This window comes from Helicoverpa armigera, chromosome 19, assembly GCF_030705265.1.
Source record: "Helicoverpa armigera isolate CAAS_96S chromosome 19, ASM3070526v1, whole genome shotgun sequence".
Taxonomy (NCBI): domain Eukaryota; kingdom Metazoa; phylum Arthropoda; class Insecta; order Lepidoptera; family Noctuidae; genus Helicoverpa; species Helicoverpa armigera.
In genome coordinates, this window is record NC_087138.1 from 4,102,266 (window position 1) to 4,117,222 (window position 14,957).

The 14,957-nt window shown below is 37.8% G+C and overlaps 1 protein-coding gene across 1 annotated transcript; it reads left to right on the top strand.

The window, feature by feature from the left end:
• On the top strand, nucleotides 1-9,892 carry LOC110372963 (T-complex protein 11-like protein 1). Its single transcript, XM_021330014.3, has 9 exons — nucleotides 1-452; nucleotides 1,388-1,576; nucleotides 3,046-3,166; nucleotides 3,992-4,198; nucleotides 4,938-5,088; nucleotides 5,349-5,512; nucleotides 6,290-6,468; nucleotides 7,637-7,803; nucleotides 8,082-9,892. The coding sequence occupies exons 1-9, from the start codon at nucleotides 349-351 to the stop codon at nucleotides 8,276-8,278; spliced, it is 1,479 nt and encodes a 492-aa protein (XP_021185689.3). The 5' UTR covers nucleotides 1-348; the 3' UTR covers nucleotides 8,279-9,892.
• Nucleotides 9,893-14,957: the final 5,065 nt, after the last annotated feature.

Below are 14,957 nucleotides of genomic sequence, written 5' to 3' on the forward strand. Positions count from 1 at the left end.
GAAACGTGTTTATAAAGATTTTTTTGACAACCACCAAATTGACAAGTGAATGAAAACATCTGTTGAATTTCGTAAAAAAATAGCGAAAACATCGTAAATAGTCTAACAAAATAATAACAGCTAACATAAAAATCCTGATGCGCAGTTTTCGTTTGAAATATTCGCGTAGAAAATCGAAAATATCGTCGTACCTTTGTTGTAAAAGTTAGGTTATATGTTGTTATGACTCAAGGTGATTGTGTTCAATGATTTGGCCGTTTTTCATGCCGTGCCTTTGAGTAGGTAGCCTTATATGGGTTAAAGCAATTACTGCTTTTTGCCTCAGTCAGTTTGTGTTAAGATTTTGCCATGAGTGACCGCGAGGGACCTAGTGGCTCGGGCACCCAGGGATCTGATAAAGGAGAGAATAATACACGAACCTCGGCACAGCCGATGCCCACCGCTGCTTCAAGGTTTGTCCCTACTAGTCCCTAGTTTACCTCATACCAATTTAAATGGAACTTTAAGATATTTTATTCCTAAATTGTTTTTTTTTTCTTTCTTTCCTTATGTATACCAATCAAAAACGCTTGGAAAACGCTTTTGAGTTTTCGTTTCTGATAGGTAATATTATTTAAAACGCAATTGCTTTGTTCTAAAACATGTTTCAAGTCTAATGAAAAGTAAAGCCAATCCAAACTAATATTATAAATGCGAAAGTAACTCTGTCTGTCTGTCTGTCTGTCTGTCTGTCTTTCTGTCTGTCTGTCTGTCTGTCTTTTCTTCACGCCTAAACTAATGAACCGATTTATGTGAAATTTGGTACAGACATAGTTTGAAACTTGAGAAAGGACATAGGATAGTTTTTATTACAAAAAAAAAATACAAAAAAAATTATTCCGGACATATAGCGCCATCTATTGGTCAAATCAAAAATCTGCTGGTAGTCACTATTCCACGCGAACGAAGTTGCGGGCAAAAGCTAGTCCCTAATAAATATAATATAATCATTTTATATTGTGTATAATAAATTTACCATGACTCATGTATAACTGACAACACAATCAAAAATAGATTTTACATACTTCATTATATCAGGTTGTGTTATTGTTTACTTATAAAGTCAAATATTTTCTGATTAAACAAAGTTTCTTTGTTTGTATAAAAAATATCTATATTTCAAATATAGATCTTTCTCATATCCATTGGTTTTTAATATGTGCACACTAATCATTTAATCAAATTTATTAAGTAGTAATATGTATTTCAAACAAAAGAAAGAATATCAACTTCAAAATCCATAAACAAACCATAGATATATTTATTTTTCATGTAAGCTTATGAAAATGATGTATTAGACAGGTTTGTACACAATATCCATGGCTATAGTTTTAATACTTTTTTACAGTTACTATGCCAGTGAACCTATACAGTTTAGAGTTAGAGGTTCAACAATTACTGGGGCCTCTCCGCCCAAGTTTGTGACCCTGGAAGACATTATGAAGGCTGCCCATGGAATGCAGAACATGGCTTTGGCCCACGAAATCGCTGTTGACCAGGACTTTAAGTTGGAACCTTTTGAACCACCAGATAATAGGTAAACTTTATTTTGTTTAATATTAAAATGACTAAATTAGGATAGTTTGTTAAATTACTATAGAACTCTTTGTGTCAGAAAAAGATAAAAAATCTTTTCATTCTTTTTAAGTTGTAGTTGTTGATCATGGCACTGCACCATGACCTAAATGCAACAACAGTATTTCTGAATAACTATGATTATTTTAATCGAATCGAGAAGTTGTGGTGGCCTAGTGGTCAAAGAACCAACCTCTCGAGTATGAGGGCGCGGGTTTGATTCCAGGTCAGGCAAGTACCAATGCAACTTTTCTAAGTTTGTATGTACTTTCTAAGTATATCTTAGACACCATTGGCTGTGTTTCGGATGGCACGTTAAACTGTAGGTCCCGGCTGTCATTGAACATCCTTGGCAGTCGTTACGGGTAGTCAGAAGCCAGTAAGTCTGACACCAGTCTAACCAAAGGGTATCGGGTTGCCCAGGTAACTGGGTTGAGGAGGTCAGATAGGCAGTCGCTTCTTGTAAAGCACTGGTACTCAGCTGAATCCGGTTAGACTGGAAGCCGACCCCAACATAGTTTGGGAAAAGGCTCGGAGGATGATGATGATTTATTTATGTAAAATAAAATGTACCTAAGTCACAAAATGACTTGCACAATATTCACTACCTCATATGTAAACCTACTTTATCAGAAGGGCATCTATACTTCCTCTAGGCTGAGAAATAACTTCCTAATTATCTTTCTGCCTTTTTCATTAAATTGTTTACATGGAATAATGGAATAGTGAGCTGTTTAATAAATAGTATCTCAGATCTAACTTATCATCTATTTGCTATCTCACCAGAGTAAAAAGACAAGCTTCTTATATAATAATAAATAAACTATTATTATTAGCGTGAAGCGTTTATGGAATCTTTACTCTTTTTAGACAAATCGCTACCCGCTTTCTTTCATCAAACTAAATTTCCGAATTACTTTTTATTTTTTTGTGCCTCCTTAAAGCGTGTTTTTTAAACTATTATTTTTATTTCATACTTTTTAGTCATATTCAAACTTAAAATAAGCCGCCATTTTGAATTTAGGTCACTTGGTTATTTTTATCGTATTTTTGACATCAAACCCATATCATGGGGGTGCATTTCAAATAGCCGGTCCGCCATCTTGGACGTCTGCCGTATTGGATTTGAGACATGTGACTATTTTTATCGTATTCCTGACAGCCAACCTTTTCATTCGATACCCATATCATAGGGGTGCGTTCTAAACAGCAAGTCCGCCATATTGGATTTGTAATTACGTTTCTTAGTTAATCATGCATTGCCATCAGAACTCAGAATGTATGCAAAATTTCATTCTAATCGAAGACCGGGAAGTGGGTCAAATTAAGATTCAAAGATTTTCTTACTTAGTTGCATACATTATACAGGTCAACCTAAGAAAAGCGTGCTAAAAATTCTTCACATTGTTTAACGGTGCACTCCTTTTCCAGCTATCAGAAATTAGTAAAAGAGACAATGCACAAGGCATACTTTGATATACTGAGAGAGCAGCTCAACTCAGAGCCACCGGAGTATAAGCAGGCACTTGTACTACTGGAAGATGTTAAACAGGTATGGTTATATTGAACAAGAACAATAGAAGTCTTTAAGACTTGAACTACCAACATAAAAGTGCTTATGTGGCTTGTTGGATACCAGGATACCAATAAAAAAAGAATGGTCTATTCTATTAAATCTTGGGCAATTTTCTAGAAAGAAAAACTAAAATGGAAAGATACTCATAAATTCCCTAAGCAAAAAAACCACCGCAACTATAGGCTAAATTCAAGCTAAATATTATAAAACAAACAAAATAACATTACCGTTGTGCGACTATTACAGTTCTTCTTAATTATTGCATGTTCTGAAATCCAACCCACATTATGTAACATTTGGCATACATCCAGTGCATAGCAGTGAATTTTATTTTTGTTACATTCATATTTTTAAATGTTTTCATTCCTTGTTTTTTTTTATTATTTAGAAAAGAAATAGTTTCTGGAAATTCATTTTAGTTGTTATTTATTCGAATTCAAAGGCAATATAAAATAGAAACATGGTTAAGTATCAGAAGGCCACTATTTTAGGTTTTGGCATTTTAATAGAGATTCCTGAAAAACCTAATGTTTTGTCTTATTATGCCTAACTTTCATAAGCATTTATTTAGAATTTTGTACTGGAATTGTCCACCGAAAATTGTTTGAGTATTAACTGTTAAACTATAATATATTATAATTTATAAAACATATGTGCTAAATTTCATTGATATTTGATAAAATCTCTAGTTTTTCCAGTCTTTTTTTATCAGTCAAGTGTTCAACAGAAAGCAGATAATACCCCCACCCTTGACACTTACAAAAAATACTCGTCAATTTCTAATAGAGGTCAAAATTACAGGGTCTATTCGCAATCCTTCTCCCCCGGCACACAAGGATCCGCGAAATGATAGAAGAGGTACTAGACTCAGACTTTATCAGACAACAGGCTGAGAACAATAGCCTGGACTTCCATAAATACGCTAGCTTTGTTATCGATCTCATGGCAAAGTTGGCTGCGCCTGCCAGAGATGAAATTATACAAAATATAACTACGCTCACTGATACGGTAAGTTTTATGCATCTCTAGTATAGTCCCGGTACTGTATGACTCCCGCCACCGTACGGCGTACCGGCGTGGGTCTGTGGGCTGTGAGTCCGGGTGGCTCATCGTTCCTCCGTCTGTATAGACAGCAGACCCGTGTCGGCGGCGCGCGTTGTTCCACGCGCTCCTCAAAGAGATGTCAGCAACCCCAGCGGGGCCCAGTAGGTCCAAGGCCTACCTGGGCTGCGGGATTGTTCGAAAGTGTTACCGCGGCCCTGGTAGGTACATAAAAAGCCTACAAAAGAACACGATGGATTTTTAGTCAGTAAAAGTCTGACACTCCCTCACCGCTGCTTACCCACAGCTTGAGGGGTCATTTGATGATTTTTGCCATCGTTAAAAAGGGGGTATTTTGTTGCTCGGGTAACTGGGTTGAGGAGGTAAGGTAGGTAGTCTCTCCTTGTAAAACACTGGTACTGCATCCGGTTAGACTGGAAGCTGACCCCAACATAGTTGGGAAAAGGCTCGGGAGATGATTATGACTAAGTAATATTTTAAAGAGGTAAAATTTGTAAGTTCGTATGTAGGGGGTAATCTTTGGAACCGCTGGTCGGATTTCCAATATTCTTTCTCTGATAGATAGCTATAATGTTCCTGAGTGCCATAAGCTATATTTTATCCCGGTATCGGCACTAGTTGCCACGGGACGCGGGTAAATCCGCGGGAAAACGGCTAGTAATGTATAAAATACTTTCAATTCCAGGTGGATGTTTTCCGAGCCATACTAGAAACGCTAGAAATCTTGAAGTTGGACCTCGCAAACACACTTATCGCTATGATCAGACCTCACGTGCAACAGGAAAGCGTACAATATGAGAGAGCCAAGTTCGATGAGTTGCTTAAAGTTTCTGAAGGTATTTTTCATCATCATAATCACTTTATTGTCCCAAGGCAGAGGCCTCTTTTCATATAGATTAGGAACGAGCTTTAAACACCATACTCGACTAACCCGTTGTATGCCGGAGCACAGATATAATAGATTTTTACTGTCTTTGCGGCTAAGGCGGATTGGCGACTTGAGACTTTCACAAATGATGTTTGAACTAAGAATCCTTGTTACTTTCCCTCTATAATGTAAAAAGAAGTATATTATAACTTAATTCTTTCTACACAGATGGTCTTCAATACACCAGAGAGTGGCTGAAGCGCCACATAGACGTGGAAGGGTTAAGTCTTCCGGTCACTGACAAAAACATCATCAGAAATGTGACCGCTCAGACTTTAGCTAAGGCTTACCTCGAATTACTGGAGTGGGATACTTCTAAGAATTATCCGGAGGTAACGAATATAATATTTGTAGCTGTTCAATTAAACAGCTAGCCCTTTGACTGAACAACGACATTCAATCACACGTACATGCGTCGTTTAGCTGACTTGTTGAATGTAACGTCCAGCATTAAAACTAGATGGCGCCTACCCAATTGGTTTATTCAACACTAGCTTCTGCCAGCGGTTTCACCCGCATCCCGTGGAAACCTCTGCACGAACCCGGATAAAAAGTAGCTTATAGCCTTCCTCGATAAATGGGCTATCTAACACTGAAAGAATTTTTCAAATCGGTCCAGTTGTTCCTGAGATTAGCGCGTTCAAACAAACAAACAAACTCTTCAGCTTTATAATATTAGTATAGATTACACATAATGCAGCTGGTTACAAGGTTATTAAGGTTTTTTCAACCCAACTTCCCTTCGGTAACTCTACCGGACTAAACTTACGTTTAAAAACTATATTATATCTTGAAATAATCAACAACACCGGCTACTAGTAACAAAGGCCGATAGGTACGATAAAATGTTAAAATAAAATGTTTTATTCCATATAAAGTCTAATATTCTCATTCAATAAAAAAATATAGTCAACTAACTACCGGTCGCGGCTTCGCCCGCGTGGTCTGTTATTTTTTATCAGCCTATGTGTTAATCCAGGGTATCACCTATCTACATACTTCAACCAAAGCGCTGATTTTGCGTGAAAGAATAACAAAGATGCATACATTCTCACAAACTTTTACATGTATAATATTAGTAGGATAAAGATGTGGTATATGTGTTCCAGACAGTGTCCCTAGACGCGCCGCGGTTCGCGGAGCTGGGCACGCAGGTGTTCCGCGTGGGCTGCGGCGCCGCGCTGCTGCTGGCCAGCCCCGCCTGCGGCGACCACAGCACCGCCGCCGCCCACAAGCAGACCCTCAAAGACAAGATCCTCATCCTCATCGACAACACTACCAATGATATGTGAGATCCATTCTCTTAGCCATCATCCTCCGAGCCTTCTTCCAAACTATGTTGGGGTCGGCTTCCAGTCTAACCGGATGTAGCTCTGTACTAGTGTGCCACAAGGAGCGACTGCCTAACCCAATACCCCGTGGTTAGACTGGTGTCAGACTTACTGGCGTCAGTAACGACTGCCAAGGGTGTTCAATGATAGCCGGGACCCACAGATTAACGTGCCATCCAAAACACAGTCGTTGGTGTCTATGATATACTTAGAAAGTACATACAAACTTAGAAAAGTTGCATTGGTACTTGCCTGACCTGGAATTGAACCCGCGCACTCATACTTGAGAGGTTGGTTCTTTACCCACCAGGCCACCATCCCTACCTAAGTAAAACTTCGAGATCCATTCTCTTATCCTTTACCTAAGTAAAACTCGACCCTACTATTGAGACTTCGTTGTCCGTCCGTCCGTCAGTAGTAGGCTGTATTTTCTTATCGACTATTGTTTAGCTGTTTTTTTGAAGTGTTTTCGAGCTGGATTGGTGTTTTCTTTTTGTGACTCAGTAAAACTGTTTGACAAAACTTCTGCTTTTGACGTGACAACGTCTTATAAATTGGTTTGCCGGGTGACACTTCAAGAAACTGCGTTACGCTCCGCTCACGCTATGCGCTCACAATGAGAGCGAGTGGGAGGCACGCGTCTCTTCCACTCGGGCATGGTTAGCCCGCCTAAGAGCGAGAGAGACAGACATAAAAAGTGAAAGGCACGCGTCCCTTCCACTCGGGCATGGTTAGCCCGCCTAAGAGCGAGAGAGACAGACATAAAAAGTGAAAGGCACGCGTCCCTTCCACTCGGGCACAGTTAGCCCGCCTAAGAGCGAGAGAGACTCAAAGTCGTTGTCACGTAAAACTTTCGCCCGTATACCGACTTTACAGGCAACCAATTTTTTTTAACTTCCAGTAACGTTTGTCAAAATATAGCAAACTAGCTGTTTCACCCGTGTCTCGTACCTGGATAAAATCTAGCCTGTGGTCAGTGTCTACTGAACCGATTTGAAAAATTCTTTCAGTGTTAGATAGCCCATTTTTTGGGGAATACTATGGGCTACTTTACCGATACAACCTACCTTAGTTGCTAGTCCCAAATAACTACCCGGAAGTCATATTTTTCCTTTGTCATTACAGAGAACTGAAATCAGTATTGCCATCGGTAGCCGAAGAAATAATTCTGGTGACAGAACAACTGTTAGAGAAGCTCAGTCAGTCCCCTCTGACAGCTGAAACTAAGGAGATCATCAGGACTCAGATACTGTCGCTTGGTGACCCTGAACATAGGGTCCGGGAGATTGTTCGTGAGTATACTATTAAAATTACTCTTATGTACTTTTTATAGTTCTTATAAACTCAATGGCTGTCTTCAAATTAATTCCAAGCATAAGTACAATGGTGATATAAGTGGTTTCTGCGTAGCGACTAGCGCAATATTTTGTGACGACAAAAAGTTTAGCGAGAACTATAAGATTTTAAAAAGCCTAAAAAAATTCAAGTGCAAACAAAACAGTAGAAGTACCCAAGTGCACTCCATAAAATCTCGTCTCTTTATGTTAACAAAATATATTTTTCTTTACAGGCCAACGAGTGCTTGAATTTCTAAAAACAATCCTAGTTTGCGGTGGGGGTTCCCGACAAATTCCCGTTGGACTATCGGCTTTAGCAAGAGAGCTGACTGCAGTGTCTGGCACGTTACTACGTTACGTCATGCATAATAAGGCTGTGTTCACATCACACTACATGGATATTGTAGCTGAGGAGCTCAGTAGAAGCTAAGTTATCCCTTTTTAGTTAATAGTGTTAATGGTCAAAAATATCGATATTTTTTTTTTGGTATCCCCCTAGTTTTTTTTTCAGTGAAAGTATGTGTTAACAAAAATCTTTTTCGTGATTTGTACACTGAAGTAAATAAATGATTTAATTGATTACAATTTCTATGATGAATTTTAAAAAAATATATAAAGAAACGAGATTACTATTCGATAATTTAATTACAAGAAAAAAAATTGTGATGTGAATTACTTTGAAGATCAATTTTGTACTCATCTATGATAATGCATTTTAACCAACCATTAACATGCTTCCTAATATTTTTATAAGATTATAGGAACAGTATTTTGCTATTTAAAATTAACAATAATTGAACATAAAACGTAACAAAATGATTATATTTCAGATACTTCCTTATACTTCTTGATAATAATCTTTCAAAATGATCTTTTGTATTTCCAAAATAAAATTGTAGCATGTACTCTGATTATATTCTCGATGTATGAAGCTGTAGAAAGACGTTTACGTATTGGGTTTTATGATTATACAGAAGTGATGTGGCTTTGATCGATTGTAAAATCTTAATTTAATTTATTACCTCAGTACCCTACACAAGCTGTGTTTGCAACGAGTTTATAGCTTAATTTTATAAGAAAAAAACTATGCAAGCTTTTAACTTCAAAAAAAAAAGTGCGTGTGTGTTTTATTTGTGATATGAACACAGTACCCATATTTTCAAGAACAATTCACCATTCCCAAAATTTGATGTTTAGTCAGAAATTATTGCATCATTAATCGCTAAACATCATTATTTCTCGGTTCTACTTCTCTAGACTTCTAAAGAGACTGAATGAACCTTAGTTTAGAATGTACTGTTGAAATCAGATTGTTATAATAAAAAAAAATCATGATGACTGGTGTCCGCCTAAACCACATAATACAATTAAAATCAAATTTAAAAAAATGCAAATTCTTTAAACAATGATTTTAACGAATGATCACCTAGTCATTGTAAAGGTGCTTAAAATAAAATTTTAAAGTTTAAGACTTATACATAATAATAACTAGAACAAGTAGAATTTGAGCCCACTGGTAAACAATATACATACATATTTGGTACTAGCAGATGCCAGAGGTTACGGCCGTGTCCGACGGGAACATCTTCCCGTACTCGGATAAAGCCTACCAATAGCGCAGCTTTCTATAGATAAAACAGTTTTTGAATTGACTTTGCTATAGTTATCGGCACGGATATTGAGTCCTGACCTTCACCTGCGCAGAAGCGATTTATTGGTTTATTGCCTTATATGTATAGTGCGCAAACCGATCCCCACTCTTCCTCCGAGAGCCCAATATCCGTGCCGGTAACTATACATTTTATTCTGGCGCTTAGTTCCTTCGGGACGCAGCTGGAAGTTAGAAAGGTATTTCTTTTTCCTAGTTATATTTGACCGACAATCGGACTATATATGTAAGCAATGTTAATTACTACTGGGGTAGATGATCGAATATTGTGAAAATAAAGTTGAAATTTGAAATGGGATATCCCAAAATAATTATGTATACAAAATTGTAGTATTTTTGAATGCAATTAAATATTAAGATAGCAAATTGTGTATTTTCACGTGTTTTATTTTAATGGTATTTTTAAAGTTATGAAATTATCTTGAGTTTGCTTAAGATTTTACATACAGAAGAATACAGGTGGTCCTACTCAGGCAAGTGAAATAAAAAAAACGTTTATTTCAGGTAAGAAACCCATAATAACAAAAGAATTAAGAAAACAATTCAAATTAATTAACAGAATTACATTAATATAATAACAACACTGTTAATGTTCATTAGACAATTAAATTAATGTATTACTTTAAACTGCGAAAAATGTACTGTCAAGATGTCGGATTTGTTGTTCCGATATAATATACATATTTATTTGTTGTATTTTTATGTAATCAAGTGAATGTTGCACTAATAAAACTAAACATGAAGAAAATATTTGTTTGATTTTCGACTGTTTTCCCTACGTTAAGGTCAGTGGCGGATTTACCAATAGGCCAAGTAGGCCAGTGCCTAGAGCGGCAGATTTAGAGGGGCGGCAAAATTTAGCAAATTTTTGTTTTTTCAACAGATTTATTTTATATTTATTAATAGAATTATTATAGTGTACACAATCCATATTGTCTGTCACCATTAACTGATTGTTAACATGTTATATTTCGATAGAAATTGTTTGTACTGTTTTTAAACTGTTAAGTGTAAAAAAAAATATTTAACAAAAACAATGTTTACTGACCACTGATTATTTTGTCTGTGTTCATATAGTTAAGGTATTTTTAAGTCATGCCTTTCCCCACCTTATGATTAATACCTGCTGCTGTTTTGACCCCCGACGCAAAAAGAGGGGTGTTATAAGTTTGACATGTCTGATGAAAATCGATTGAGCCGTTTAAAAGTTACAGAGTTTTAAACAACACAACGCTTTAAAGTCGGGGGTTTTTTGTTTTGCCTGTCGAATAAACTTATTAGGCAATATTGTAGCGTGGGGGGGGGCAGGGGGCAAATGCCCCGGGACGCACGATTTAGGGGGCGGCAAAATTAAACCATAATTTTTACTTAAAATAGATAAGTAGATTAGCAATAAAATTTCAGAAAAAGCCGCCCGCTTTGGTCATGTCCTGTCAATTTTCGGGTTCACCCTTTGCATCCCAAAAAAAATTCGCGCTCGCTACGCTCGCGGCTCCATGTCAAATTTCTGGATTTAGCTTTGTTTAATTGTTGAGGCACTCAATACCGAAAAAAAAAATTTCGCTCTCGTCCCTTATGGCTTTTTCTTCAGTTTGGCTTTTTATGATGTTTACCTCATAATAACTCTAAGGAAAAAATCGCGCTCCCTTCGCTCGCGGCTTCTTTTGCACTTAATTTCTGTGCATATCTTACTTTTTGACTTTGCTTTGTTAATTTACAGTGGTTTTTATTTATTTCGTGTCCTTAGACCTTAGACTACAATATTTTCGCGCTCGCTTGGCTCGCGCTCCTTACATGGAATGTGTCTTCTACGTTGACTATCAACATCTTTTACTAAATTTAAACATTGTTATAGATATTTAAGTTCGTTAGTTTGGGTTACTCATAAACTTTTCTAAGCACTTTGATATACATATTAATCACAATCTTTCAATACATAGGCGCCACTTAGGTAATGAATGCACAAGGGCGCTACACAATCTTAAGCTACATAAGAGACGCCTTTGGCTCCAATTACTTTTTCAGACCATAAACTATAAAAATTTCGCGCTCGCTGCGCTTGCGCCTATTTACATTTGCTTATTTCCTCTATCATCGCGCCAGCGAGCGCACTAAAATATAAATCAAAATCTGTTCAGTTTATCGGTTGTAGTGGTATTGTTAATGACAATTGTTAACCTGAAAACCAGATTCCCACAGTAGCGGAGTAACGGGGGGGGGGGGTCCGCCCCGGGTGCCACATCTCGGGGGGTGCCATCTCGGTCGGCACATATCTGCATGACCAGGATGGCGCGGGCAGAAGGGACAAGTCACTGAGGGTGCCATTCTAATCTGGGAAGCCTAGGTTCACTACCATTTACTGCGCGATATTCAAATTTTAAACAAAACTACAACAGTGCGTGTGCGAGACATCGAGCTGGTCACCCCTCTCAGTTCGACTGTCACCCTTCTCTTTTTGCTTTAATCTTATTACTGAAATTAATTCCTCAAAGTTAGAAAAAAAAACCGCTCGCTTCGCTCGCGGATTTCTCTTCTTTTCTAATTTGTTCTGTGCTTACTTTTTGACTCCGCAATCTAGCAAAAAGAAAGCACCGAAGTGGCAAAAAAACTGACTTTTTAATTTGTGCTTAATTCTGAGTTAAATTAGAGAGTCCTCGAAAAAAAATACTTTACAGTGGATTTCCAAGCTATTTAGACGCTATTCGTAAGCGGACGTGGAGGACTTTTGTGTGTCAAATACTCAAAAATTTCGCGCTCTCTGCGCTCGCGCCTTACACTTTACAGTAGTTTCCTCTGAAGTCTATCTCATATCTTTTCGCGTTCCAAAAATCAAAAATTTCGAGCTCGCTTCGCTCGCGACTTCTTCACTTGACAATGCTCTTTTCAAACTTTTTTGGTTAATTTTTTGTTAAAAAAACTCAAAAATTTCGCGCTCGGTACTTTTGAAATGATTCTGTATATTTTTTACTACGTGATTATATATAATAAGATATATTTTAGCGTTTTTTTTTTTTTGGGGAGGGGAGGAGAGGGTGCTCAATAACTAGTTCGCCCCGGGTGCCACCCGATGCTACGCCGCCACTGGATTCCCACAACCAGGCCCGCCGTAAGCGGGCGTGCAGCGCGTGCACCGCACGCGGGCGGCACATCCTAGGGGGCGGCAAATCGAGCGACTTATCACGTCATATTAAAAAAAAAAAAACAATATCTTTTTACCAATTATTTGATTTCAATATTTCCGAACACAGCAATAGCGTTAAGAATATTACTTACACTGCCGGTTTCAGTTACATCTGTTGATCATTTTCAAAATTAAAAATTATTACAAACGATTTAAGATCAACAATTGGCGTAGCGTGGGGGGAGAGAGCAGGGGGGGCAAATGCCCTGGGCGGCACTATTTAGGGGGCGGCAAAATTAACCCATACGGCAAAATTAAAACATAATTACGTAATAAAAATATTTTTACTAAAAATAGATGAGTAGATTAGCAATAAAATTTCAGAAAAACCGCTTTGGTCGTCCCCTATCAATTTTGACGGGTTCATCCTTTGCATCCCCAAAAAAATTCGCGCTAGCTGCGCTCGCGCCTCCATGTCAGATATCGCAGTCAGTAGCGGTTTTAGGGTAGGGCGCGGTTGGGCGACGGCCCAGGGCGCCGGATATAAGGGGCGCCGCAGGCGCCCCCAACCAATCCTTGATCAGAATGTTACTCCTATTTTTGTTTTAAATTTCATCAAAGATTGCAATTTACAAGAACTGTATCCAAATGAATGGAGAGCATCAGGGCCATCTTAACCTATGGTGCAGCGTGTGCGAATAACCCGGGCGCCGCGGGCTCAGGGGCGCCCAAGGCGAATTTGTGTTTAATTCGGCGTTAAATTTGAGAAATTATCGAAGAAACACTACTTTTATGTCCCAAAACTCAAAAATTTTCGCGCTCGCTTCGCTCGCGGTTTCCTTACTTTACGCTTCAATTTTTTATCACATATAGCTACTTTTAATGTCCCAATACTCAAGAAAATTCGCGCTCCCTTCGCTCGTGGCTTCTTCAGTTCACAGTCGCTTTTAACTATATATGTTTAGGACTTTTAGTGATCCAAAACTCAAAAATTTTCGGGCTTGCTTCACTTTACAGTTGTTTTTATTTTTCAAGATTTTTTTAGTCTACCCTAGCAAAAAGGGAGCGTCGTTTTTAAGTTCTCTTATTAATAAGAAAGTAACTTCTAGTTTCCATATGAACTTTCTTATTTACGGTACTACTTTAAGTCCCAAAATTTTAATACATAGGCGCCATCATCAACAAAGTACGTTTGGGCAAAATTAAAATATATTAAATATAATTTAAGTAATTTTTGTTTTGAGTTCTAAAATATTACAAAAAATTTCGCGCTCGCTTCGCTCGCGCAATCAGAAGACACATTCACGTGTTTTTGCATTCACCAACCAGCAACCGCTGGTTGAGTTAAAACCGGCACTGATCGCAATTTATCTTTGTTTAATTGTTGAGGCCTTCAATTCCGAAAAATCATTTTTCGCGCACGTCCGTTATAGCTTTTTGTTCACTTTGGCTTTTTATGGTATGTTTACTTCATGAAAACTCTAAGGAAAAAATCGCGCTCGCTTCGCTCGCGGCTTCATGTACATTTGCACTTCATTTCTGTGCATATCTTACTTTTTGACTTTGCTTTGTTAATTTACAGTGGTTTTTATTTGTTTTGTGTCCTTAGACTAAATAAATTTCGCGCTCGCTTCGCTCGCGCTTCCTTACATATGAAATGTGTATCATGCGTTGATTTTTTCAACGGGAAACCCACAAAAAACCATTAATAACATATTTTACTGAAATTAAACATTGCTTATTGATGTTTAACATTGATAATTTAAGTTACCCATAATCTGTTCTAAGCACTTTGATATACATTATGTTGTTACCTACCCATTAATCACAATCTTTCAAAACATAGGGGCCACTTGGGTAATGATTGCACTGCATTGATGCCCTAAGCAATTGCTTAGTCTGCTTATGGGCTAACCCAGGACTTCTTAGGTTACTCTAATGCCCGGTTTACACTTTGTTAAGTTAACACTGCAGGTGATTAGTGCAGGTGTTTAGTAATCAAGGTGTGAACGGAAGCGTAAAGTGATTAGTGTTAAGTGATACGTGCGATTAGTACTTATTGATTAGTGCGAGTGAATAGAATCGAGGTCTATTTTTGTTGTTAAGTGACTACCCCCTCTCAACTTTTCTACTACCCTCTCTCGCAATTTGCCTGTACTAATCAGTGTGTAAATACGTGTGTGTTAAGTGCGCAGTGTCAAGTTCAAAGCGAAAATGGAGTGGACGGAACAACATACTTTAAAATTCGTACAAGAATACATAAAGTTTGAATGCCTATACAATGTAAAGTGCGCAGAATTTAAAAACAAAGAGAGATGC

Excerpts from the sequence above, each read along its gene's own strand:
- LOC110372963 (XM_021330014.3), top strand. The coding sequence starts at position 349 with ATGAGTGACCGCGAGGGACCTAGTGGCTCGGGCACCCAGGGATCTGAT. Across the intron at positions 5,089-5,348 it reads GTTGCTTAAAGTTTCTGAAG|ATGGTCTTCAATACACCAGA; the intron begins GTATTTTTCATC and ends CTTTCTACACAG. Across the intron at positions 7,804-8,081 it reads TAGGGTCCGGGAGATTGTTC|GCCAACGAGTGCTTGAATTT; the intron begins GTGAGTATACTA and ends TTTTCTTTACAG.